This window comes from Haliotis rubra, unplaced genomic scaffold, assembly GCF_003918875.1.
Source record: "Haliotis rubra isolate DU_JTF1 unplaced genomic scaffold, ASM391887v1 Scf126, whole genome shotgun sequence".
NCBI lineage: Eukaryota > Metazoa > Mollusca > Gastropoda > Lepetellida > Haliotidae > Haliotis > Haliotis rubra.
The window spans coordinates 258,546-282,988 of NW_025765181.1; the positions used below are offsets into that span (position 1 = coordinate 258,546).

General features: G+C 39.2%; 3 protein-coding genes across 3 annotated transcripts; all 3 read right to left on the reverse strand.

The window, feature by feature from the left end:
* Positions 1-4,402: 4,402 nt before the first annotated feature.
* Positions 4,403-5,925, reverse strand: LOC124266471 (docking protein 3-like). The gene is made up of 2 exons (XM_046701260.1): positions 5,034-5,925; positions 4,403-4,679 (listed from the first exon to the last, which is right to left on the reverse strand). The coding sequence occupies exons 1-2, from the start codon at positions 5,362-5,364 to the stop codon at positions 4,567-4,569; spliced, it is 444 nt and encodes a 147-aa protein (XP_046557216.1). The 5' UTR covers positions 5,365-5,925; the 3' UTR covers positions 4,403-4,566.
* Positions 5,926-8,877: 2,952 nt separating this feature from the next.
* On the reverse strand, positions 8,878-11,327 carry LOC124266498. The gene is made up of 2 exons (XM_046701295.1): positions 10,694-11,327; positions 8,878-10,225 (listed from the first exon to the last, which is right to left on the reverse strand). The coding sequence occupies exons 1-2, from the start codon at positions 11,040-11,042 to the stop codon at positions 9,822-9,824; spliced, it is 753 nt and encodes a 250-aa protein (XP_046557251.1). The 5' UTR covers positions 11,043-11,327; the 3' UTR covers positions 8,878-9,821.
* A 5,230-nt stretch (positions 11,328-16,557) lies between these two features.
* On the reverse strand, positions 16,558-24,402 carry LOC124266473 (transmembrane protein 230-like). The gene is given in 5 exon segments (XM_046701263.1): positions 16,558-17,721; positions 20,789-20,911; positions 23,017-23,039; positions 23,042-23,186; positions 24,326-24,402. Coding segments are annotated over 4 exon segments (351 nt in total). The 5' UTR covers positions 23,109-23,186; positions 24,326-24,402; the 3' UTR covers positions 16,558-17,583.
* Between the last annotated feature and the right edge of the window lie 41 nt (positions 24,403-24,443).

Below are 24,443 nucleotides of genomic sequence, written 5' to 3' on the forward strand. Positions count from 1 at the left end.
CCTCACGACAAGAATGCATGGATTGCTGAAAGCCACTTCTAACCCGGACCTTCAAGGGTAAGATGTGTTTTATGCAAAGATGTGGAGGAATGAACTGTTGGCAGTGATTTCACTACGGAGTGAGTGAGTGAGTTCCAGATTCATTGGAGCAGGAAATCCTATACTTTCTTTTCGGAACCTCCAGTAGGCATTGTTGATTTCGCCGAGGCGTTCTTGCTGGGACATACTGCACTGCAAGCTCTTTGAGACACGAGGGGACAGATCCATGCCCTGCTCGATTCGTATATATTCTTCTTTTATTTCGGTTTGTAGGCCATCGGCTCATGTACAATACGTGCAAATAAGAGTACATTTTCGAGGAATAGGAGAAACTGTACAAATAAATTTAATTAAATGGTTAATTTTGTAACATTTATCTACAAGCAAGAGCTTCTTTGATGTAATTAGAACAATTTACAAGGGTATATCTACAATTACTAGTTAATATATTATGATAATTAGCGACTAAATTGACTATTAACTGACTATTTACAGGAACATACCTATCTTTTATTACATTGTAAGCAGTACACTCAAACAAAAAATGTAAAACATTTTTATTCACCACATCTTCACACATTCTACAATACGTATCGACATTCACACCTCTTATATTACACCGTAAAGGAAGGGAGTTTAATCTGAGAAGGCAAATATTTCTTCTAACAGTTACTTGGTTGATGAAATTTACATAATATTCAACATTTAAAAGTGACTTAATTTCTTTAAAGTACATCAAATGCGAAGATTGATTTATATTACTAAAAATATGCTGTTTATCATAATCAATTAGTCTATTCTTAAAACTATATATAAACTGAGAAATATCGCCAACATCCTGACTGTACCAAACAAAACCAAACCCATAGGAACTTAACAAATATTTAACAGAAGTAGCCCACGTTACTCTACCAGCTAAATCTAATTTCCTCATGAGTAAATAAAATTGTTTTGGATAACGATCCTCCGACATCCTCAATAATTTACACCAAAATTTACATCTGACATGATAATCAACATACATATTTAACCTACCGCAATCTGCTGAAACTCCATTACTAGAAACCTGCTTACCTACACCAAGAACATATTTGCAAAAGTTCATGTGAAAGATTTCAACCGATTTCCTCTCCTCGAACCCCAGATTTCAGACCCATATAATAACACAGGTTTAACCTTACTATCAAACTACTTGAACATTAACTTTACAGATATACTTGGATATTTTATAAACAAAGACTTTAAAGCAAAGAGGGCCTTACTAGCTTTACTAACAAGGGTATATAACAATCTTGTAGAAAATAGAACACTAAGATAACTGTAATATGTTGACGTCTTAACTGGAATACCGTTATAAAACCACTTCTTATATGAACGAAAAAAACCACCATTACGAAATACTAGCACCTCCGTCTTATACATATTTACCTCTAAACCCCAAGGGCTACAATATTTATGTGGAACTTCTGCAAACCTATAAAAGTGTCATCAAATAAATTAAGATGATCTGTATACAACAATAACAATAAATGTCATATAATCTGAACCAATAAAGATACCCCTAAGACCTAAATTGTGTAACATACCTTGAAATTCCGTTATAAACATCGCAAAAAGAAATGGACTTAGAACACAACCTTGCCGGACACCACTCACTGATTCGAAGTAATCACCGATCGACGAATGACTGAGACGAACAGAAGCCAAAATCTTAGAATACATATTTCTTAAAACTGAAAATAATCTACCCCGAATACCTTGTTTAAAAAGCGAATACCACAATCATGTTCTATTGACTGAATCGAAGGCCTTTCGAAAAACAACAAATAAGCAATAAAAACGACCTCCGGTTTTCGAAAGATATTTCTGAACAAGACATTGTAAAGTAAAAATATTATCTGTCGTACTATAACCTTTACGAAATCCAGCTTGAGCCTCTGGAATCTTGTCATAACAGTCTGCAAAAATTGAAGACGATTATTAATGACAATGCAATATAAGTTACCCAAAACAGCCATGAGCGAAATACCACGAAAATTATCAACTGTATTTACATTACCCTTTCTATGTAGGGACACTATAATTCCCTTCGCCCATTCCTGCGGATATACAGCGGAGCTGAGAACATGATTATAAATCAACACCAAATAAGGCGATAAGAAATGGATACAGCAAATGATCATTTCAGTCTTAATGTCATCTGGCCCAGCAGCTTTCCCACACTTCAAGTCTTTTACTGCTGTTTTAATCTCCTCTGGAGATATATCACCATTTAAAATACAGTCAGCATCATGATCAATGTCAACATCGATATCACAGTCGACACAATCCATTCCGCCAATAACGTCAAACAATGTTTTAGCATCCTCAATTATCTCATCGTCGACAGCTATATCAGTTATATTACATACACTCATAAAACAGTCCGTCCACTGTGTTGACATGATGGCGATAGACTGGCTTTGAGACCCTGTCAGTGACTTTTTTTGTTGTCATTTTTAGAACACAAGTTCACAAGATATTTAACTTCACTATTTTCAAGTTCAGTTTTCTATTTTCTACATATAGACATATAGCTATTCCTCGCTCTACAGTATTCACGTAACTGGTCCCTATCTCCTGTTAGTCTGAATTCGTTTAGATTTAACATTTTCTTCTTTTTTAATTGTTCACATTTATCATCATACAACAAGTTGGGTTTTGGTTTATATGACGGGTTGTACCTTGACTGTAAGCCACTGGTCACTGCACATGTTTGTAAAGTTAACGTTGTTGTCAGTTTGTCTACTGCCGAGTCTATGTTCGCGTTCAGGAGGTCACAACACTGATCTAGACTGAAATCTTGTAAGAAATGGCTTAGACATCCTACAAATGTCTGTTTACTCTCCTCCTTCCAATGAAATCGCGGAATGTTGCAACCCTCTCCGTCGTCAGCAGTATCACTGCTTGGAGTTAAAGGACATGATATAGTGATCCGACTCGTCTCTAGTGTGCTCATTAAAATCAACAATATTAGCAAACAAGCTAGTTGAACGTAATACATAATCTACTAAACTACAGCCATTCTCCTTAAAACAAGTAAATGATCCCCATTTATCTCCCGGAAATCTCCCATTCAGCATATGTATACCAAAAGTGCAACACAAATTAATGAGATCTTCTCTGAATGTGTTAGTTATATCATCTCTCGATTTTCTAGGAATGTCGAAAGAGTCAGATGCATATTCTGGGATCCATGTCTTCAATACTTGGAATGTGTCGGTTGTTGTCTTCTATGATGTAGTCAAATAAATGACCCGTCCTCGCGTTGAAGTCCCCTTCAAGTATGACGTCAAAGTTTGGATATTCAATTAGTATTTCTGTTAAGCATTGTTCAACATATATTTGTCCATACCTTTACATGATCTCATTTCAGTAGAACTTGAAGAGGTGCTGGGATAAACATAAACATAGTTCAATAGAAGATGCCTCTGAAGATGGAAACCAGACTTGTCTAAAATGATGCAAACCATATCTGTATACCTAGTGACGACACGAAGTTTTCCCTGTTGTAATGTACGACGAAGTCCAACAGTTACACCACCTCTGTGATTAAAATCTCTGTAATTAGTGTATATCAAGTGATCTGGGAATTTGTCTTCGATATCAGATAGTTTACAGTTATCCCATAGTTCTAACAGTCCAAATATATCAAAGGATGATACATAATGTATTTTTTTAAAACTTATTAAGTTTTCTTTTTAGTCTATTAACGTTCCAGCATACATTCGATATCGTCTTGACATCGTCGACTTGTAACCTCTTCAGGGACTTAATTAACGAGGTTAGAGATACGTATTTCTGTTGTCTTTTAAATCTTTTACAGAGGTTTAGTTGATGTATTCACTATACAGACCCTTGTACTCAGCATAAAGACACATGTGTTCCCCTTTTAGCTCCATGTAATAACCATTTAGTTCCATTTATTCCCCTTTCAGTATCATGAGATCACCGTTCAGTTCCAAGTATTCCCCGTTTAGATCCATATATACCCACCGTGTTCAGTGCTGGGTATTCACCGTTCAGCTCCATGTATTCATCGATCAGCTCCATGTATTCACCGTTTAGTTCCATGTATTCACCATTCAGCTGCATGTATCCACCGTTTAGTTCAATGTATTCACCATTCAGCTGCATGTATCCACCGTTTAGTTCCATGTATTCACTGTTCAGCTGCATGTATCCACCGTTTAGTTCCATGTATTCACCATTCAGCTGCATGTATCCACCGTTTAGTTCCATGTATTCACCATTCAGCTGCATGTATCCACCGTTTAGTTCCATGTATTGTTATGTTCCACCACCATTCAGATATCTTTGTCAATCTCCTCAGCTCCATATGTTCTCGATTCAGTTACATATATTTATCATATACTGACAAGTGTTCACTGTTTAGTTCCAAGTATTCACAAGATACATGTACATTACATATATGTTTCACGTACATGTACTGATAAATTACCGCAGAATCAGAAACATTCCCCGCTGTTACTGGTTCACATACATCCCAGCCTCGTCTGTAGATTGGGTCTCCACACTGTACGGGTCCGTGTACTCAGGCCGGTCATCTCCAGATCCATCTGCGGGAGGAGTTGGGTTTTCTGGAAAGAACACAGCGAATATTGAAGTATCACACTGAATCAAAAATAAATATAATCAAATGAAGTGACGTTTATATCATTCAGGATGCCCTGGGGAAAAATGTAATAGCCTACTCCGGGGACAGTCAATACAGAACACCCACCACCACAACACGAGTTGTGTCGTTACATAAGGTGAACATGACCCAGTCGTTTCGTTCTCTCATTCATTACAGAAACACACACAGAGAGAGAGAGAGAGAGAGAGAGAGAGAGAGAGAGAGAGAGAGAGAGAGAGAGAGAGAGAGAGAGAGAGAGAGAGAGAGAGATCACACCAATCACACCAATCACACGGACCATACACGCGATCCGTACCTCCACGTGACTGAAGATCCATGTTTTTCTTCATGAGCTGAACCTTCTCGTTGACTGCTTCGTTTATTGCAAAGCCATCTCCTGTCTTGACAGAAATCATGCCTTCTCCAGAAGTTGAAGCTCGACCAGCTACAAAATTAAAAGCCTTGTCCGTATACCCGTAACATCTTATGTCAGGGTACGGCCATTCATATATGACCTGGTGCAGCTTCACCCCACACAGACACAGACTGGAGTCCTTGACAACCAGCTGGTAATCCCCTCCGAGATTACACCTCTTGGCTACGCCGTCCTTGCCAGTGATGTAAACACGGAACATCACTTGTCTCATTCACAACGTGTTTAACACAAACGACAATTACTCCAGATTTCGGGCTTCACTGCTGATACAATCTCTCCATAGCCAGACAACACTTAAGATTTCAGGTGATTTAGGGTGTAATCCAACCGCCTCCGCTACTGACATGAACGCGTTATATAAATATGGTTTCGTGAGGTTTATCGAGGGCAGAGTTATTAGTTCTTGTTAATTCAAGACCAAAAAAGAACAACGTGTTTGTGCACTGACCTCTTTTCAGTACATTCACAACCTGCCCCGATACAATAATCAACCCGGAAGTTATATCAGGAGTCTTTTGTTGCAGTTTCAATACATTCTGTCTCGGGCTGACTTGATTACACGATTACACCAGTGGAGAGACACCTGTGGATGGGTACACCGAGAGGAAAACACACCGCTGGTGGAAAACACACCGCTGGTGGAAAACACACCGCTGGGATGATAGTGACATAAATGCTTGCTGATAATCCGCAGGTATAAGCGAGCTGTTCACTTCAATGCTACTCATATTATACTTGAGCATGGACGGCCTCGTCTAAGGTGACTGAATTCGATGTGCGAGTTGTGTCCCTTATACCTGTCAGACACAATTGTTCGGTGGTTGGTATCCCTGTTTCCTATGCTTCTAAGTTTGTCGGCACCATGGTGTGCTCGTGGGTTTAAACGAAGTGATATACGTTTGGGACCAGCATCAATGAAATACAGTACATAGCGTCCAAACATATTGACTAGGATTCCTAATCCGCTTATCTTTGTAAAAACATCGAGAAGCCCTGCAATTTGAATTAATGACGTATCAAAGTACGATCCTGTCAATACAAAACCATGTCCCTAAACTTTGTAGTTTGAACAGAGACATGGGCCTCACGGATACATTTGGTCACTGGTTCAAGGTGTTTGTGATTCATGGTGTTCTGTTAGTGTAACCAGGCTGATCTGTTGTACAGATGATTGGTTTGTCGTTTAACGATGCACTCGGCAATATTCCAGCTATGTGGCGGCGGTCTGTAAATAATCGACAAGTCTGGACAAGACAATCCAGTGATCAACAGCATGAGGATCGATCTACGCAACAGGGATACGATGACATGTGTCAACCTAGTCCCGTTAGTTACCTCTTACGACAAACATGGGTTACTGAAGACCAAATCTAACCAGGGTCTTCACGGGTATTGTACAGATGATTCACAAAACATGTTTGTTTCATCGGCATTTCCTGAGACCGTCTGAACACATGCCGGTTAATGGGACGAGGGGGTGTAATGACAAATGCATGGAGTGTGCATATTCGCAGCATTTTTACGTCCACCTTTCCCGTTCCAAAAACAAAATAGATCGCAGTTGTTACTATTTAATGGTAAGAAACAAACATAAAAACCGTTCCCATGTTTTTGAAAATGTATTACCAAACTTTTCTAATGAAAAAAATACCCCTTTTATGTATAAATACACAATGCCATTTAAAAGTGTAACACATGCGAATGAAAATTCAGGGACAAAATACAAAGAAAAAACAGGGCCTGCCTATGAAAACGTCAATGATAGATTGTGACCCGCAAACAAAGCTGACCTCTCGCTTGCGGGTTTGGTTTTTTACGCGCGTTGATTTTGTCGGTGCAGGTCATCGTGTCCCATACGAAGATCGATTTACATGATGTCAAACGGACCTTCACTGGTGCGCGTCACCACATCATTTAATAATGAATTTGTTTTAGTTTTTTGTGCGTGGATTTGAGGAGAAAATGGTGATTTTAGGAACACGGTTATATTGCTTGAAAATATTGAATTTCAAAGATCACACTGCGCAGGTTTATTATCAAAAAGGTGAAGGACAAAACGTTTTACCAAACTATGGGGACGGTGGGGTAGCCCAGTGGTTAAAGCGTTGGCTTTTAACGCCGAGAACCCGGGTCAGTGCAGTGTATATTGACTTGTTGACAGCAAATCACAACATACATTGATTAGCATTGGGCCCTTGTGATGGTAGGGCAACTGCTCAGGGTGCCCATGTGATGGTAGGGCAACTACTCAGGGTGCCCATGTGATGGTAAGGCAACTGATCAGGGTGCCCATGTGATGGTAGGGCAACTACTCAGTGTTCAAATGTGATGGTAGGGCAACTGATGAGGGTGCCCATGTGATGGTAGGGCAACTACTCAGGGTGCCCATGTGATGGTAGGGCAACTACTCAGGGTGCCCATGTGATGGTAGGGCAACTGCTCAGGGTGCCCATGTGATGGTAGGGCAACTACTCAGGGTGCCCATGTGATGGTAGGGGAACTGCTCAGGGTGCCCATGTGATGGTAGGGCAACCGATCAGGGTGCCCATGTGATGGTAGAGCAACTACTCAGGGTGCCCATGTGATGGTAGGGCAACTGCTCAGGGTGCCCATGTGATGGTAGGGCAACTGATGAGGGGTGCATGTGATGGGTGCCCATGTGATGGTAGGGCAACTACTCAGGGTGTCCATGTGATGGTAGGGCAACTGATCAGGGTGCCCATGTGATGGTAGGGCAACTACTCAGTGTGCCTATGTGATGGTAGGGCAACTACTCAGTGTGCCCATGTGATGGTAGGGCAACTGATCAGGGTGCCCATGTGATGGTAGGGCAACTACTCAGGGTGCCCATGTGATGGTAGGGCAGCTACTCAGGGTGCCCATGTGATGGTAGGGCACCTGCTCAGGGTGCCCATGTGATGGTAAGGCAACTGCTCAGGGTGCCCATGTGATCGTAGGGCAACTGCTCAGGGTGCCCATGTGATGATGGTAGGCAACTACTCAGTATGCCCTTGTGATGGTAGGGCAACTACTCAGGGTGCCCATGTGATGGTAGGGCAACTACTCAGGGTGTCCATGTGATGGTAGGGCAACTGATCAGGGTGCCCATGTGATGGTAGGGCAACTACTCAGTGTGCCCATGTGATGGTAGGGCAACTACTCAGTATGCCCTTGTGATGGTAGGGCAACTGCTCAGGGTGCCCATGTGATGGTAGGGCAACTACTCAGGGTGCCCATGTGATGGTAGGGCAACTGCTCAGGGTGCCCATGCGCCCTCACCTGACCTTTTAAGTATATCATTCCGGCATGAAGTACATATTCTATGTCATCAGTTTATGTGCCGTAAGTCAATCAAAATTTCGCCCTAAAGCTCGCGTTTTGAACAGTTATTAATATCAACGCTATAGTAGGAAGCGCCAAGGCCAGAAAACATTCAGTCTCGAAACAGATTCCATTGGGCTTAACACTCAATCTACCGGTGAAGTAAAATGCTGACTAATATTTTTATATATTACCTGTGTGTATTGATGACATTATATTTTTCGATAACCATATTCTCCCAAACCTTCTAGAGTTTTCTCATGTATTTATTCGTGCTGATGACTTATCGTAACCCTTTCAGAGTTATTTGACACAACATTTTTAATTCTCAAATTCTAAACTTTACAAACTGCTGAATCGGGCTGATAACATTCAGTGACTGGAAAGGTGGATGAGCGAATATGTTTTTCTCTGCTTTAACAATATTAGTTAATATCACCGGCAAATCGGACATTGGCTTCAACAGTGCATCCTTGTTCGGACTCGAACCCTAGCATTCGGCTTGACGAGCGAACGTTTAACTACCCAGCAAAGCGCAGTACTTGATGATGTCAACCATTGAATTTCATTGCCACAAAAAAAATTCCCTCAGCTGATCAGACAAGTGTTGTTTAAACGAAGGGCTGTTCCACTTTTGCCATGAAAATAAGTAAACAAATGTGTAACAATTACAATACGTTTATACAAGTGCGTAATAAATCAGTTACTTTTGTTGGAGAGTATAGTGTAGTATCTTAAATCAAAACATTTTGACACGAAACACAAGATAACCCTTTCGTTTGTCATTTGAGTCGATACGGAACAAATACCCACGTAAACAGCACGTATATATACTAATAAGTAAATGTAAATGTAAAACTCCAACAACGAAACAACGCCGCATATATATGAATGTAAATACGAAAAGGATATATTTAAACGATAAAGTCTTTATGTACAAATGTCAGACAATGGAGTATAACCATTGCTCGAACTACTGAGGTATGATAAAATAAAACAAGAATATATATCAACGCCTCAAGCATTGTTGTATATATATAGGTGAGTACGTTTTGACGCCGCGTTGAACAATATTCCCGTTACATCAGGGCGTTCCAGCGTAATGCGGGAGGAAAAGACCGAAATGATGCAGGTCTTTGGAGTCCAGCACTTTGGTAAAAACCATGCGCACTGGTATGGTGGTTACAGACCTAGAAACAATCGTGACAAACCGGGATTCGATCCCATGATCATAGGTTCCTGGCGTGCCAAAGGGGCGTAACTCTACACAGCGATTTGCGATTCCTCGGATGACCCCGCCACCCGTGTTCCTTTTGATGTTTTATTGAAATACCTGTGATACCGTGACTACAGTAGTTGTCCCTTAGCTGCACGTGTCACTCGTACACGTGTAACTGGTTTCAAAGTTTCATAAATACCGCCACCATATGATTCTGTGTCATCACGGTGCAGTTTCGTGTATTCGTTGTTTCTTCCCGCGCAGTCATCGTACAGTTCAGCATATTCATCATTGCCAGCAACAGCAGCAGCACCAACATAACAATCACTAGCATTCCGTGATGCCGTCCCATCCATCGATAAGTAATCATGACATGTAGTGAAGAAGGTACTTGTACTGTACGGTTCAGAGTAAACGCACCTTGTACTTAAACTGTACGGTTCGCTGTAAACGAATTCACCTCCGTGACACCCGCTGTTCCTCTTCTTCTTACGCCGTCTGTGTACACGAACACCTGGCAGTGACAGGGGTCCTGATTGTGAGAAAAATAACACGTGTGATTATCATGTCAATATAGTGAAACATTCCTCTTCAACCATTCTTTCACAGAACCTTAAGTTATGAATAAAGCCCCTACCATTTGTGTTTCGAAACGCGCATGGGATACCGTATTTGCAAAATGTTAAGATACACCAGTGTATGGCTGAAGGGTCCGTTCAAAAGCATTTCTTGTGAAAATGTAATAATCAATCATCCAACCTCAGCTTTTTCACAATGTAAGAATGTTGGGTTTTTTAGTCTTAAACCAGAACATTTCATTTGGTATGAATAATTTGGGAATATACGTTGTATGTCATGCAAAAGCTGCACTACCCCCATCCCTATAAACTTCTAAAATATAGTGAAACATCTGGTTTCAGTAAAAATTAGATTGTCAGTCTCCTGTTGAGAATATGTGAATATGTGTTCATTCACCCCTGGATAAACATATATCTCATACCTGATCGATGTGTAGTCCTTCGATGATGTTTCAAATCTGTGTTTGTCTTCATAAGCTGAACCTTCTCGTGGACTGATTTGTTTATTGCAAACCCATCTTCTGTCTTGACAGAAATCATGCCTTCTCCCGAACAGGAGGACCGACCCGCCACAAAACTGAAAGCCTTGCCCGTATATCCGTAACATCTTATGTGTGGATACGGCCATTCATATATGACCTGGCCCAGCTTCGAACCGCACAGACACAGACTGGAGTCTTTGACAACCAGTTGGTAATCTCCTCCGAGATGGCATCTCTTGGCTGCGCCGTCCTTGCCACTGATGTGAACTCGGAACACTTCATGCTGCATGGCGTCAATATTCTTTCCGGCTCCTCAGTGAGATGTGATGTCAAAATTCAGAAGTATGCAGGAGACAGATTATAACAACCCCGTCCTACGATGGATCCCAACGTCACAATGATGTTTTCTCGTTGTTTTCTACATTAACATGACAATGAAATGACAACGCTACATAGGACTAAATGTGTACAAAATACAGCTCTTCTATCTTCTTTTCAGGATGTTCTCTGTATGGAACCTAGGGTACCCACTTGCCTCTCTGGATGAGAGACACTACTAATGATGCTGCTTCATGGTTGCTCTCAATACAACTGCTCAAACGCGTTGGTATTTATTTGTCAGTCTGTCAGTTATTCATACTTTATTTCCGGATGAATCACACCGATATAGTTTCCACACATGTAAAGGAAGCGCTCAGTTTTATACTTTCAAACGACTATTCACTGACTACTGTTAGGCCCCTCGTGTATTTTATGGTTAACGGTTTTTATAAACTATTCTTTTACAGTTCTATTCTTTTCTCGGGTGATACTTTTCCTGGGTCTACGTAGTGGTCAAAGGTTATACCGATATCTTTCATCAGTAATTATTTAAAAGCAAGCATACATTATCATAACATCTTTGCAGTATCTTCATACGTCTCCTCCCATTGAAAATACAGTGAAAGGGCAGAAAAAGTTTAACTGTATTTTAGATGCGTTTTTGTCCATGCTGTAAAAAAAAAATTAAATGTTTCGCCTTGTCTCTCTTAACAAAGTTCTTAATGACTGTGACACATAGCTGACTTCAATTTTCGTATGTGTGATGGTACAGGAAATATTACTAATGTACTCAAACCATATTTGATCATTTGCAGCTATGTAACACATTTGCAATGATACATGACACAGCAGTATATCCAACTTTATTTCGGTTTCAGTTAGGAATTGCGAGCTGTTTCATTACGTTGTGGAGCTGTGGTGTTGTGGAGCTGTGGTGATTCATGATGTAAACACGCAGTGAGATGATTCAAAATATCATTTCGCGTTCTGCTTCATGGGTACATCATGCATCCCTAGCTGACAGAAATTTGTCAGTCAGTCAGCCCAGCTTTCGAAATTTACTGATCATTTCCTAGAGAATATGGCTCTGGGATAGCCTAGGGGTTATGCGTTTGCTGTCGGAATGCCCTAAATCTATTCCCCACGTTGGTACATGTGGAGCCCATTTCTTGTGTCCCCACCATGGTGTGGGTTAAATCAGATTAAAACTATATTCACTCACTTATTCTTACAGAAGTGAAAGGGATGTATCAGAGACATTGACGGGGCCTATTTGTTAGGAATGATGCTATAATTTCTTTTTATAAACCCTCCTTTATATATTGCAATGCTAATTAAAATGGGTTATAAGGTTGCCTTCAGGTGTATTGCAGTTTATCATTTATAGAATTGTCCGTGAGGTGCGAGTGTTTACGAAAACTGTGTCCCATGTGAAAATATTTTTTTAAGTTCCGAGCGTGGAGGGTGGATTTAGGACGGGGAGTGCTGGTTGTGCATGTAGATGCCAATTAATGCAGGGTTTTCAGTGCAGGTCCATCCCTGTGTTTTTATTTGTTGGTGAACACAGCACTCAACAACAGCTGAGCTATATGGCGGTGGTCTGTAAATAATCAAGTCTGGACCAGAAAATCCAGTGATCAACATCACGAGCATCGATCTAAGCAATTAGGATAAAATGACATTCAGTGACATGTGTCAGACAAGTCAGCGAGACTGAACACCCGACCCCTGTGTCCTGATGTCGGGATGCCTGAACTGAGTTTAAAGGAACTTTGAACAGTAAATCACACCATGGAAGAGACAGCCAAGTGCAGCAAGTCAAAGCTAGTTACATATCTGGAATCCCACGCAAGCCCTGTCTAATGAAACAACCTGGATGTTGGAAATTCCTGACAAAAATACAGATAAAGCAAACTAGACATTTCCCTCTTTTATTCATGGTAAAACACTGTCAAACACTGAGAATCACTACATAGTTGAGTTTATGTACAATAAATAATATCATCTTAATGGCCATATTTCTCATGCCTAGAGAACCTGGGCGCACAGTGGTCTAAGGACCATACTTTGTTGTGCAAGTCATGCTTGGGCAGAAACGTATGAAGTAGCTTCGAATCAGAGCCATTCCTGTACTCTGGGGTTTCACCATCGTCCGAGGCCTGTATCGATTCAAGATTTCCTCCAAAATTAATCAGCCACACCAAGACATAGCTGGTAGACAATACTGCTGGAAGCGCTCAAGCAATGTTACTGTAAGAGGCTCTTTAAGACTGAAAGAATATGTGATCACTGACAGTTTCTTTCATGGTTGGCAAAAGCAAACAATTCATAAACCTAGCTGTGAAGATGTCACAAATCATGTGAAATGTTAAGCAAATAGTTGCAGAGAATCCTTGAAAGGGGTGTCTGGGAGCTTGACTCCTGACACTTTCTAGGACTTCAGTCTAGCCCCTCAACGAAGCACACATGACACATCTGGTCTCACCTAGGCAAGTAAGTTTGTTCATAAACTGCCTCTGTTCACCCAGCAGTGAATGGGTACCCGATGGGATAAGTCATATTACTGCTTACCTCCTGGTGCCTCAAAGGCAGCTTGGTTTATCCGTGGTAATAATGCATTAGCATGCACAAGTATGGAAACAGGTGCTTTATAAATGGCCATTATTATTATGTAGATCAGATTTGAACATGTTTTGGTTCAGGAAACATGTCCTTATGCAGGTCCACACTACTGAAATGAAGGATATGTCAGTTACTACACTGATTGTGCTGACAGTTGTCTTGTACAGTATACAAGTCACAACACAATTATCTAACAAACAAACCCCACCAGTCAAATCTTTAATTACTTAGTGAAAAGACACTAACACAACAAATACCCTTTTAGGAACGTTCATAATCAATGGTTTTGGGGGTGGTGGGGGTGGGGTGGGTTGGGTTGAGATGATTATTTTGGGGGGGGTCACCCATTTTGTTCTGGTAAGGTAGGGTGGGTCATCAATTTTGTACACATGTACTAGGGGGTCATCAATTTTGTACACAACATTATTAAAAAATTATGCTTAAAAAATATGGGAAGGGGAGGGGGGATTTCATTGATTTTGTACATGACATGCAGGGGGGTCACTTACTTTGTACATAAATTTTAGGGGGGTCACTCACATTGTACATGCTTCTCCATAAAATTCATCATCACCCCCCACCCCCACCCCCGGTCCCTGATATTACAATACTAATGTGAATTATCACTTGCTTTAATAATAACCTAAAATAATACAATAATAAACTTCACTTCGACTCATTCTTACGAATTAATAAAGATATTACTCAGGTAGACTGTTTTATAGCAAGAATAGTTCCACAAAGTGTTCCTAGGGCAACGACTGACATGTACATGTGTATGTCATAGTATGGTAGTTACAACCATCTTAGCACTAAGATTGCTTAATGGAATGACCTGAGGTAAATCCAGGAGGATGAAAAGGGGGAGATGTCAAGATATTAATGGGGAAAAAAGTATGTGTCTGAACTGTGCTTTGAAGCAGAGTGAGGTTCTATATACAGTGGGCCAGCATAAGATTTTGACATACTACAAACACATACCAACAAGAACATAACAGGAATTCTACAACATATTGCACAATACATCGTGGCATGGATTCCTGGAAATGAATGGTCAGCTTTGCCCCGATATTTCCTACATATTAGAGTGAGTGAGTGAGTGAGTTTATTTTTACGCCGCACTCAGCAATATTCCAGCTATGTGGCGGCGGTCTGTAAATAATTGAGTCTGGACCAGACAATCCAGTGATCAACAGCATGAGCATCAATCTGCCCAATTGGGAACAGATGACATATGACCCCCTGATCGTTATAGTCGCCTCTTACGACAAGCATGGGTTACTGAAGGCACATTCTAAGCTGGAAATTCATGGGTGTGTTTTGTTCCTTATATCAATATTCATTCTGGATTACATAGAATGACTAGAAGCTATTATGCTAATTCAAATGATTATTTGGCACTGCAATACATGTACATATACACAAGGAACTTAGTTAAGCACCCCTTGACATATCTCACAATTGAATGAGCCCCGATCTTAACCCTTTTGAGCATATGTGGGACATGATTGGTTGTCATGTACAACAAAGGGGTCCTCCTGTACAGAACCTGGCCCATTGGGAAGCTCCTTTACACGAGGAATGGCTTAGACTGCCCCTTCAGAGGATCAGGAGGCTGACAGGGGGTATGAGGAGGAGAGTGCTGGCTGTCATACAGTCACCTGGAGGTTACATTCGGTATTGACCTTGAATCGTGTAAAACATGCAAAATGACATTTTGAATGTTCACATTGACCAATAAATTCAACATTAAACATTCCAGGGCCATACTTGTACAGACATGGTTTTGTATGAAAATAAGTGTTTTTTTTAAAATGAGCAATTACAGTGTATGAAATAAGCCAAAAACCCAGCCAGCCATCTGGGCTGGTAACTTCAAAACCTGACCAGCCCAGAAGAGATTTAACCAGTCCTTTTTAAATACTAAATAGACAGTGCCTGTGAACATGTTATCTGAAAAAAAAATTCACCCATCCATCGGGCTGGCTAGCTATAAAACTAGACCGTCTGGAAGAAATCTGGACCGTCTCGGGCGGTCGGACGGGCTTTATTTCATACACTGGCAATTATCATCATAAACTCAACATGGATTCTTATCATTTTGTCATATTTTTATGAGTCAAAGGATCACATGGGTCAGAAAAACTCATGTTTTTCCATCGAGGTCACCACGAAAGGTTTTATGGACATGTTGAAAACCTATCCTTGCAAAAATACAGGGGGTACTTAATTAAGTTTGTTTGTGTATATTACTTAAGTACTGTGGACTTTGACATCATACCATTTAATGCCATATAATTGTTAGTAATTAACATGATGAGAGGACCATTTCAAAGTCGTTGTGTGAGCTAGAAATACTGTGGTTCAGTCTCACAGAGAACTATATCTGGAACTTCACAGATGACTTTCTTCACTATTCAAAGTAGGTTACACACTCCGTTATTAGATGCAGTGTTTGGTATTTCCTTCCTTTATCCCATGCAGTTCTTGGAACGTCTGTCCTTTAACCCATAAGTCTCCACAAGTACTTGTACTTGTCAGCCAGTACTTGTCACAACCATGTTCAAAAGCTCACTTGACAGAAGATAAAATACTAATGGTATAAATGTTCTGAGTGAATATAGCCTTCTGGACCCTGGTTGAGGTGAAAACATACCCATCATCACGCATAAAGACAGAATATGCATGTTTATTGATATACATATTTGCATCTAATAATAAAGAAACTTCTTGACCATAAACATTCCAAAGCAAGTTCAAAAAGGAAAAGCTGGTAGAAACATATTTGTAGTGGCTACTTGCAGTAGTGAATTTCTATTCAAAATACATTTTTCATCATTTAACAAAACACTGGAGAGTCATTGAAGGAGTTGCAAATAATTTATTTTAACAGGTGTATCTTTTTTATATTGATGCAGAAAAAACCCACCATATTGTGTATTGTATCGTTGCATGAAGTCACCAATGATTAGTTTCACCCTTAATACCCAGTTCATATATTGAGGATGTTAATTCCTCTCACTCAAGGTAATTATTACATACAGCTGACGTGTTTGATTATCAGTTACTGAAGTAAAAACATGTCATTTGATCGTAATGCTAAAAACATTTTTTGATCATGTTGATCAAACAAGTTGCACAGTAGTACGAGCAAAGTAAAACATAAAACTGTATTGATCTCAACTAAGCATTACTTCCCCCTCAAAATAATAAACCAAAGTATAAATATGGAACTGGTAATCTATCAGGGCGGGATGGCAGGATCAGTTTTAGCACTTTTATCACATTTCATGGAAGCAATCTCCAGCCATCCCTATTGAGTAACCATCTTTTTTATGACACAAACGTATTCACATCCATCTCATGATAAATTACCAGTCAATAAATCATGTCCAAATATTTCATTGGAAAAATTACGAAAAACCCACATAGGATCTCTGACGACTTCATAATAAATACATTCTGATAACATCTGCCTGTAATTGCATACATGGAAACCAACATAAAGACATGAAGACAGTCATAACATGACACTGACATATATATACATTTGTTCCGTATGATATGTCCATAATGATTAATCCTTTCTAGATGACCAATGAAACGCCATGAGGACCATGCATGTCTAAGATGTCCCATTCTAGTTAAAATGCATGGAGAAATTGTGACTTTAGAAAGCCACAGAAAAGGTCGGGAAGAAATTCTTTCACTTTCTCAAAGATACACCCGTACAAAATGAACACCCACATGTCCATTTTGATAAATAATGTTTAGATTTTAATTCAGATGTTCTCCATGCACACCATGTTGAGATAGAATAGGTGTTCAAAGGGAGGTAAGTGAAGAGATCTGAGCCGACCAGGCAATACTGAAGAGAAGTTCATGTTTCATTCAAATTCTGGAATGTCTTCATACGAATATCCTGCATAGCCCTTGTATGCATAGTATGCAAGCCGGACGTGGTACGCACCGGGGATGAACATCAACGCACCCAAGATCAGTACCGGCCATGTTCTGTCAGAGTACTGTAACACAATGTAATTCAGGTGTAGCAAGGACTCGGTTACATTAGTCAACTGTTACAGCATTTCAACCATTCACACTGCTTTGTTACAGAATTAAACCATATACACTACCACTGTTACTCGGGCTGGCTAAAGGTAAAGATCATAGAGATTGATAAATATTCTTAACTAAATATCGATCAATGATTGATAAACATCAGAGAAGTAACTTTGTGAAAAACTGAGAAAAATTGAAACAGAAATCAACATATTTCACATCAATGGTATATTTATGCTTGAATTACTATTAATACTAAGAAAACAGCATCCTGAACAAATGATAGAACTTTGTGTATCGTGTGACTGTTCATGATGATGATTGACGTCAATGAGAATAACGCCCCCAATTATCATTTCCCCCACCCCCCAACCGGTCTACTCCCATTTGTGAAAACTCCCAATTGTGAGACTCCCAGTTATGAGACAGTGGAGTAGGTAATTAACAAAGAAAACACACCATACTCCCCTGTCTGATAGAATGGATTAACCCTAGCTAATTACTGATTTGCTATGTAACTGAATCTTGTGGAAGTCTTAATGAAACTTTATAAGATAAATTGATTAACATACACTTTGTGTAGGTAACTTCGTGATCATTTGAAAGAGAAATTAATTTACCTACTCAGATTTACATCCGTCTCCGAAACTACAAGATATAGTTTAAGAAATAACTCTGAAATACAAGTTTACAGTCGAACTGCCTCTTATGCCAAATCCATTTTACCCGGCACTACACGTTATAACCTGGATACCATATTGAACGGAAACAAAGAATTACTCCTTGTGTAAACCAGAAAGTAGTTGAATCTGTCCAAAATTATATCATCAAGACACAACGCTTCAAATTTTCTCAGGTGGATACTTAAATTAACTCATCAACCTTGTCATGATTAATTTATATTATATTTTATTCCTACAATAGCTTGTTAGACACACACAACTGTAACTCTCTAATTATGACTACTTAGAGAGTAGTTGTATTTGATGTATAGTATACTTAAACATATATTTATGCAATGATACGGAGGATAAAATCCATCCTGGATGTCCCAGAGGAGAAACTAGAAAAAGTACATGCCTCAAGTCTCACGAAATATGAGAGAAACATTTTGTCTGACATTGCCGACATTCTGACACCATTTGCAGAGGCCACAGATCTTGTGCAGGGACAGAACATTGTTACAGCGAGTCTTGTTGTGCCATGTGTGAAAGGATTAAAATCTCAGACTGAAAGTATGACATCAAAATACAACTGCAAGTTGGTTGCCGCCTTAAGAGCTTCTGTCATCAAGAGACTTTCCCCATACGAATCAAACGATGGGTATGTGATGGCTACCACCCTAGACCCAAGGTTCAAGCTGAACTGGTGCAGTAGTCAAGAGGAAACCAAAAGAGTCACAAATAGACTGATTTCAAAAGTACAGACTCCTAGAACCGTATCCAATGAAGAAGCTGATATGCAGTCACCACCAAAGAAGAGAGCCAAATTGTTCAGCTACATGAAGAGCCAACCAATAGTCAGGCCATCAGTGCCTGCAGCACAGGAGGTCAAGGAATATCTGGCACAGCCAACCAGCGAGGAAGACTGCAACCCCTGCATTTTTGGAAGGAACAGAAGAATGTGTTCCCTATCCTTAGCGAACTTGCCAAGAAATACCTAGCTATACCTGCATCGTCAGCACCAGTTGAGAGGCTATTCAGTGTTGCAGGGAAGACATTCAGGCCTGAGAGATGCAGGCTGAACAGCACAACCTTTCAGACATTGATGATGATCAAGTCCAATGGACATATCCTGAAGAAAATCTGTGTCAAGCCTGACTAATGACAATGAACACAATGGACACATGAAAAAAAAACAACCTAGAATGAAACCTGTTTTATGTTTATCTAACACACAATCCTAATTTTGCATTTCACCTTTTGGTGACAAAAGTGTGAATTGGATTTAGTGACCACTGCTTGCAAACATCTATATCTTGTTGATTAAAGAAATACAGAAATATATCTATATTATATACAGTATATATATGCAGCTCCTCCACTTCATGTATCACTCTTGCTTGACAACGGTACAAGAATCTGTATCGAAACGTCGCACTCACGAAATAAAGAAGTTGTTATCCATAAAAACGTGTTCCATATTGTACGTCTCAACTTCTAAAAATGCCACTCAAACAAGTTAGAAATATATCTGTTTTGTTGTGTGTGTTTTTTTTAAAAATAATTTGTAATTGTAATTAATTTACATTGGTAATGTAATTGTAATTTAATTAATTACATTTTGATTTAATGTGTAATTGTAATTGTAATTGTAATTGAGGAAAATCAAAGTAATTGTAATTTAATTAATTACATTTCAAAGTAATTGAACCCATGTCTGATGTATACTTAAACATATATTTATGCAATAGTCAATATCGATGACGTCAAATCCTCCATTTCATGTTGTATTTTATGTTGCATGGGAGCGGTGTTAACATAAGCAGTAATGCTTGCTCGCCAATCCCAACTCAATTTCATAAATAATAATAAAATATGTTTAAACCAAAATGACTTTCAAACTTCATAATAGTCTATTTCTTCTGTGTAAATAGAATCTTTGATAATCTATTTCATTAATCAACTCATCAATGACTCCTGTGGGTACTCTTCAACAACTGGGCTGATCCCACTTTCATTGTAGGGATGTGGAAACACCACCTATGTGCACTGAACCATTAATTAATGTGTCTCACAACTGGGAGTTCTCACAAATGGGAGGACACCCCCCCAACCACCTCCACCCCCCACTCCTTCCCCAACCATGAATTATTAACAGTCCCTAAATTTAAACCTATTTCATTGGTGACCTTCTAGAGTAACGCTTTTGCTCTGAAGTCTAAATATATATAAATTTGATAGAAACAAATAACTCCTATTAAATTGAAAAGGAGCCCCAGTGAGATACTACATTTAGGACTTGCAAAGAGGGCTGGGCTGAAGGAAGGGAAAAGAATGCAGTTGAGGGACTGTGCAACTATGGACCTACCTGCGGACTGATGTAGCCACTGAGAAGAAGAGCACCGACAACAATCAGAACACTCCCTGCCACAAACAAGCCTGTTGCCAACAAGATGGCTTTGTAGGGAATCTTGGGAGGAGGGCGCTCGAACTGGAATAATATCGCATATGCACATCATGTACACATTAAAAGTGATGGATGATTATCAGTCATCAGAGGAGCAGTAATATATCATGTTTATCATCATAACCATCATAAAGCTACACTCTATCATCCATGGCAGGGTTCATTTAAACATATTTTGTAACCAATGGCAACATATTCTGTCACCACTGCAAATATCTGTATCAATGATCACTCATTACATATACGGTTCTAACACAGTAAATATTCTTTTCTGTGGGTTAATTGTGTCATCTGAATGGAAACTGTTTTCTGACGCAATTGCTGCTGCTTGGAAAACCCACAGCGACACTGTTTGACCTTCCAACCTGCTCCACCCGACACAGTTATCTCCCCTTTATAGTAGGGATGTCATGATACATAAGTTTCATAAGTTTCATGAATCGATGCGTATCACGATACCCATGTCACGATTCGAAACGCATCACAACACCTATTTTCAAAGCATTATTGCGTAAATTTAGTTACATTTTGAACATTAATATTTCATATTTTATAATTGTCCATGACAAGATCAACATTTTTTATTCTCAGAGATTAAAAAGTTCTAATTTCCCATCTTTGTGCATGAAAAATAATCATTTATAACTCTCATAACATACAACAGGATACAACTACACAATGTAAACGATACATAAACATATTTAAACTGATACTTTCAAAACTAAATATCAATACAGTTTTGAATGTATCAATAAAAGTATCCATGCATTGCTGAATCGTGGCATCCCTACTTTATAGTCACGTGATTTCCACCAGATCACATAATCTCACTCTTTTCTGAAAAGTATCATAGCAATTTGACCACGATACAAGAACTATACTTATTCTTTTTCTTTTAGTGTTAGAAATGAGTAACAGAATATTCTGGACAATGAGGATACTGACACTGGAAACGTTTTGTGTTTAACGTTTAGCTATCATAGTTATCATGTGACCACAGATCACACTTATGTTCCCTTCTCTGTTTTGTAGGTTTTCCTCTCCTTTATACATGGAAGTTATTGCTTGGATTTTATCAGGATTATAAATAGAACAGTTTTCAAATCAAATATTATTCTTTTCTGGTATACTAAAAAATCTCATTAACATCTTTTACTCCTATATTATGTATATGATAGTTCTCTGCAAGAAAAATCATAGGACACTCTCATCATTATCAAGGTTCATAAAAGCTACATGAACTGGTACCCTGAGCAAACTGCATGATGTCTTGAGCCATTTAGATATATTAATGATTCTGCCATCACCTTGATTCAGAGTTTGTGAAAGTAAAGAGAAAAAGACCACAAATCTATCTTGAATGTACACACTTTTCTTTTGCCACATCAATCCTCAAAAACAGGACACATTAATATCAACAACAATATGTCACTGCTGCTTTATTTGTTTGCATTTGTAACTTCCCAATTATACTCATTTTTGAAACTGAGAAATGGAATATGTTTCATTCACATAAGAATTTATAAGCTTGAACACTGTCTGGGAGGTAGGAAAATTCACCTCACTAAAGTTTCTATGGATCTGCTGTTAGATCAGAGGGGTACTGTATTGGAGGAAAGGACCTGACCGTTTAATATATCAATCAACTGGCTGAGCTGTATTGTTGTATAACATTTATACAGATGTGAAAAATGAGCGGTAGTTAAATTCAATTGGCAGGACTAAAAAATATAGTGAGAAAACATGGTACATATTCGAAAGCCACACCCTCAGTCATACACCTAATTGCCAGCACAAAAAATCAGCCATCTGACCCACTCAGCCACCGTAGCTTCAACAAGCAGCAGTGGCTGAGTTGGTTAGACAGCTGTGTGCTGGCGAATAGCTGCCTGAATGTGAGGGTGTGGGTTCAAATCCTGGATGGGACAACCCAATAAAAGTGCTACAATCTACTTTACTGAGAAAGTGTCATCCCAGATACAAATTTACAATATGTGTTACATTTGACCGCTTTCTATATAACATTGTGTATTCAAAGTTCAAGAACATATGATTTATTGCAATTTCATTTTCAGTTTAGTAAATACAGTGTTTGCATCAGCATGATCAGGATAATGTTTCTACCTTACCTGAAGGTCAATATATCCATCGCCCCTGCTCTTGTCAGCTTATGATACTTGGCTGAGGAGGGCTGACCCACCACAGATCTCTTTGGCATCATGAATAACAATGATCTACTTTTCTTGAACTGGCAGCACACAACTCTGTGCCTGTAAACTTTTGATCATATCCTCAATCCCTGCAAACAGAGAGTACATTTTGCTATTGTGTCTATTCATACCATTTATGACATAATGTCTTAGACCATGAAATATGAAGAATATGTTAGTATTTCTCAAAATAAGAGTTAAAGATCCTCTATAACGCTGAATAGCTTACTTTATTTCTTATATCTAAGAGTTTGCTGGGTTGAGGTAAGGGAAATGTGTACATATTTTGAATGAAAGATGCTGTTTTCTGATTGATCAGGGGCAGTTGTGAGTAAGGGTCAGCATTGGTCAGGGTTGACTTTTACCATTAACAAGTAAAATATTCGAACCCAAAACCCATACCCACTTAATAAACATGTACAAGTAAATTTGCAAAGTTTGTAATTTTGTACAAATTCAAGGCCTTTCAAGATATTTTAGCTATTTACATGTTTTACTTTGTTTGTTTTGTTTTGCTGTTGTTGAACGCCTCACACAGCAATATCCTAGCTACATTGTGGCGGTCTGTAAATAATTGAGTCTGGACCAGACTATCCAGTGATCAACATCATGAGCATCAAGCTACTCTTTTGGGATACAATGGCTTGTATCAACCAAGCATGGGCTGCTGAAGACCAATTCTAACCCTGATCTCCGCAGGTATCAAGGATTCTCAAAGTTGACACTAATTAATGAAGGCTTTTCAGGGACCTCAAGTCTGTATAGATCTGAATTGGTGCATAACATAAGCAACCAGTACTTTGCAGAATTGCCTGTAGTACTCCTAACCAAACATCTAGACATTGCAATTATGAACAATCATATTTTTATCGTCGCGAATTTATGTGCCCCAAAAATGCAAACCTGATTACGAGAACTGCACTAAAATGCTGATGACAGATGCTACTTTGACAGACAATATAATTTTCAGTAAGACTCATGATTTTGGAAGTACATGTGTCATAATCGATATCCTTGTTAACCGAAATGATATCACTGTCAGTCCATGTCACAGATTGACAGATCCGAGACTGCTCCGTCTGTCTTGTTATGAACAGCTGATCACTAGCATTGTTCAGAGTTGAAGGTTTAGAAAAGGCTTCCTTCGCGCCAGTCTACCTACAAGAATCAGTTCGATCGGTCACGAGATGAACATCAGATGTTACGAAAAAAGCCAAACAAATACTACCTGGCAGTGAGTGGTGGATCGTTGCACGGCTGTTTGTTTGCGGAACTGTGTGGCGATTGAAACGGAAGTTTGCAAAATCAATGAGAGTTGCCTTTTCTTTATACTACTACTTTATCAA